Here is a 3,215-nt window from a genome sequence, read left to right as displayed (position 1 = left end):
AAATTTCAATCCACTCAGCAAATCTGGAACTATTTTCTTTGTACAGTTTACATAATGGAAATCAATCATGGTGAGCAACGGATAGCTACAGATTACACAGGATCACACAGCTAAATGCTTTTAAGTTATATGCTAATCCTTGGCTACCACCATCAGCCACAGCAAAAAAAAACAAGGAAACTTAAATAAACATTACATATAGAGAGCTAAAACCCTATTTCTAGGTCTTCAAAAAAAAGAAACGTTCAAGATTTCCATGCTTTTGTTCAACATCCCCAGTGTTTCTTTCATCGCCCCACTGGAGGAGTTCAAAAGCTTGTGGGCTTCTGCAGTTTAACCACTGAATCTATCAGCGACAGCCTGTCAGCCTCGCCGCGGACACAGATCTGATAAAGCAGACCTTAAACAAGACATATTACAGGCTAAACATTGCTCCCCAGCTCGCTTTGGCACAGAATCGCACAACACCACCATTTTAGTCACCAGATGTTACACGTCGCAATTCACCAAGTACCTCAGTAAAATCATCTGGTGGGGGGCATGAGAATTCAAGGATCTTTCCTGAATGTGGATGCTTGAATCTGGGGAAACAACAACAATCATATTCCAAACTTTGGAAAAACACAAGATACATATTGTAGAACACCTACCCAAGCAATGCAGCATGAAGGCATGGCCTGTCTACTTTAGATATCAGATCCGAAAGTGCACTATGATATTTTGAAGGGGTTCTTGGTCTCAAAAGTGACAGTGCCATGCTTTTGGTACCGCCATACGTTTCATCACCAAGAAGTGGGATCCCTAGATACTTCGCATGCGCACGGATCTGATAATCGATGGGTGCAAGATCAGCAATGAAAATAAGTGAAACAAACATGTTTAAGAGAGTATTCTCAAGTTGTTCCATGCAATCCAAATGATATACACATATAATTACCTGGTGAGTGCGTCCTGTCTCCAGTCTCCACTCTACTAGTGCGGATCCACCACCAGCAAAGACCTCTCTTACTTTGTACCTGTAGGATTTTTTTGACATTCCCAAGTGAATCAAATTGCATATGAAGCCATGAAGCTTAAATCAGGTTTTAAATTGTGGAAAATACTTTGCATTTGTGGTTTTTTTGCTGAACTTATTAATTTTTTAGATGAAAGCTTTAAATTTTTATTAACTTTCACACAGCCATGAAAACCTACCAGTGCAAACATAAATTCATTTGTTCTGATTGGATTCAACTAGCCAGACTAATTTGGCCTGGGCACTTCCAGGTCATAATTAAGAAGTTGAAACAGACTGGATGCAGTGAATTTTGTGCATAACCTAACAGGGAAAAAGGCAAATGACTTTATGCTACAAAAGTATCATTATACCAGAGGGAGGTTTATTTCTATTCAAGTGAAATAACATTGGGGAGGCAACATCATATATGGAACCAAAAGAAAAGGGCATAAGTAACACGCATGAATCACCTACTAGCAGCATTACGTGCATATCTGTGGCCTGAGCCAGCAATAGCAACCATACGAATCCTATTGTTAGGATCACGTGCAATAGATGCTTCAATCCTGCCAGAATTTGGATGAGGTACGCCACAAGTAAGACTGATGTACACTCTACGAATCGTGTGCAGCTTGAACTGTTCGGCTAATTGAGCATGAGAATGCTCATCCTGTCCAAAAAAGGGGAGAGTTCAGTATAAGTCTCAAAGTAATAATTTAACATAGTAAAATTACGGGCATGTGCAAGTTCCATCAAATCTTTTCAAGTACCAGTTTTTTTTTCCCATTTTGGTCTCAGGATTGATGATTCAATACCTTAGCAACAACAAGAAGTCCACTTGTCCCCTTATCAAGCCTGTGCACAATACCTGGGCGCACAAGAGCATCCCGCACTTCGGAACTAACATCTTCCGTAGCAAATTGATCAACATCAAATACATCAATGTCGTCATCTGAAGAATCTGGGCATTCATCACCAGATGAATTGCGTGCCAAACATGTAAACGTGGAAATCCTGCAGTGGTGAAGTATAGCATTGACCAAGGTGCCATTTGCATTTCCTGGCGCAGGGTGAACAACCATATGAGCTGGTTTGTTCACAACAAGAACATGGTCATCTTCGTAAGCAATGTCTAGCGGGATGTCCTCTGCCTCTGCCCTCAGTGGCTGTAACTCTGACACTGTGCAACTGACCAGATCCCCACCCTTCACCATATGTGAAACCTACTATGCGCAAAGAGAAGCATAGCAAACTAAGACAGAGCTAAAACACTACAGCTAGACAAATAAAGACCCATGACAAAGTAACATGTAATTGCAATCATTAACTGCTGCGTTGCTTATGTGCTCGTACAACTACTGGACTTGTGAGTTATTCAGTATGCAATCTCTCCAGTAAGAATTATTAAGAAGTTCTGCTTTTCCTCGGAAACGAAATAGAGAGAAGTTAAGCTACAAAGCTACTATTTTTAAGCAGCACTAATTCACTGTCGTACTAACACAACGATCAAACTTTGCAGGAATTATTAAGCACGGTAAGAGAGAGAGAGAGAGAGAGAGGAGAACCATGTCACCTTGGAGACCGGGCGGCCATTGACGGCGACGAGTCCCGCGCGGATGCTGGCCTGCACGCGCGCGCGGCTCACACCCCCGCCGCCCAACCGCGCCGATATCCAGGCGTCGATCCGCGAGCGCCCCTCCCCGGCGGGCACGGCCTCCTCCAGGCGGGTCCCGCCGCGGCCTCCACTCCGGCACTCCGGCTCCGCCGCCTCGGCTCTCGCGTTGGACGCGACGCATCTCGCGTAGAAGGGTCGGATTCTGCAGGTACGGACGGCGTGGCGGCGTAGGAGGGCCGAGAAGGTGGCGGCGATCGCCGGCGGGGGCGGCGCCGTCGCAGCGGCCATTGGGCTGGCGAGGAGGAGGTAAACTGGTGAGAAGAGGGGAGGGGATAACGTTTGGGCAGCTGGGCCTATAACTGGGCTGACACTGTTCGCAAATGGGCCAAAGTTGCAAGGAATGCCCGTACCTTCAGGCCCCTGCTTTGAAACACGTTTTGTTTTTACACTAAAACTGGTTGTTGTAAAACCCTTGTGAATTTGATGAGCTCTTAGTTCATTGTTCTTTACCAACTACGGTATGGCGTGACGATTTGCCAGTTCCTACGGCGGTTGAACTGGCAGCTCTGGAACTTGCTGAATTTCGTGTTGGATTTGAGTTAT

The 3,215-nt window shown here is 45.0% G+C and overlaps 1 protein-coding gene across 1 annotated transcript; it reads right to left on the bottom strand.

The window, feature by feature from the left end:
• Positions 1-206: 206 nt before the first annotated feature.
• Positions 207-2,926, bottom strand: LOC112889317 (RNA pseudouridine synthase 2, chloroplastic). The gene is made up of 6 exons (XM_025955885.1): positions 2,571-2,926; positions 1,813-2,220; positions 1,468-1,667; positions 938-1,016; positions 651-826; positions 207-581 (listed from the first exon to the last, which is right to left on the bottom strand). Exons 1-6 carry the CDS (start codon positions 2,898-2,900, stop codon positions 476-478), a joined length of 1,299 nt encoding a protein of 432 aa, XP_025811670.1. The 5' UTR covers positions 2,901-2,926; the 3' UTR covers positions 207-475.
• Between the last annotated feature and the right edge of the window lie 289 nt (positions 2,927-3,215).

This window comes from Panicum hallii, chromosome 4, assembly GCF_002211085.1.
Source record: "Panicum hallii strain FIL2 chromosome 4, PHallii_v3.1, whole genome shotgun sequence".
NCBI lineage: Eukaryota > Viridiplantae > Streptophyta > Magnoliopsida > Poales > Poaceae > Panicum > Panicum hallii.
Note: the sequence above shows the minus strand (reverse complement) of the source record. Positions and strands in the feature narration are given on the sequence as shown.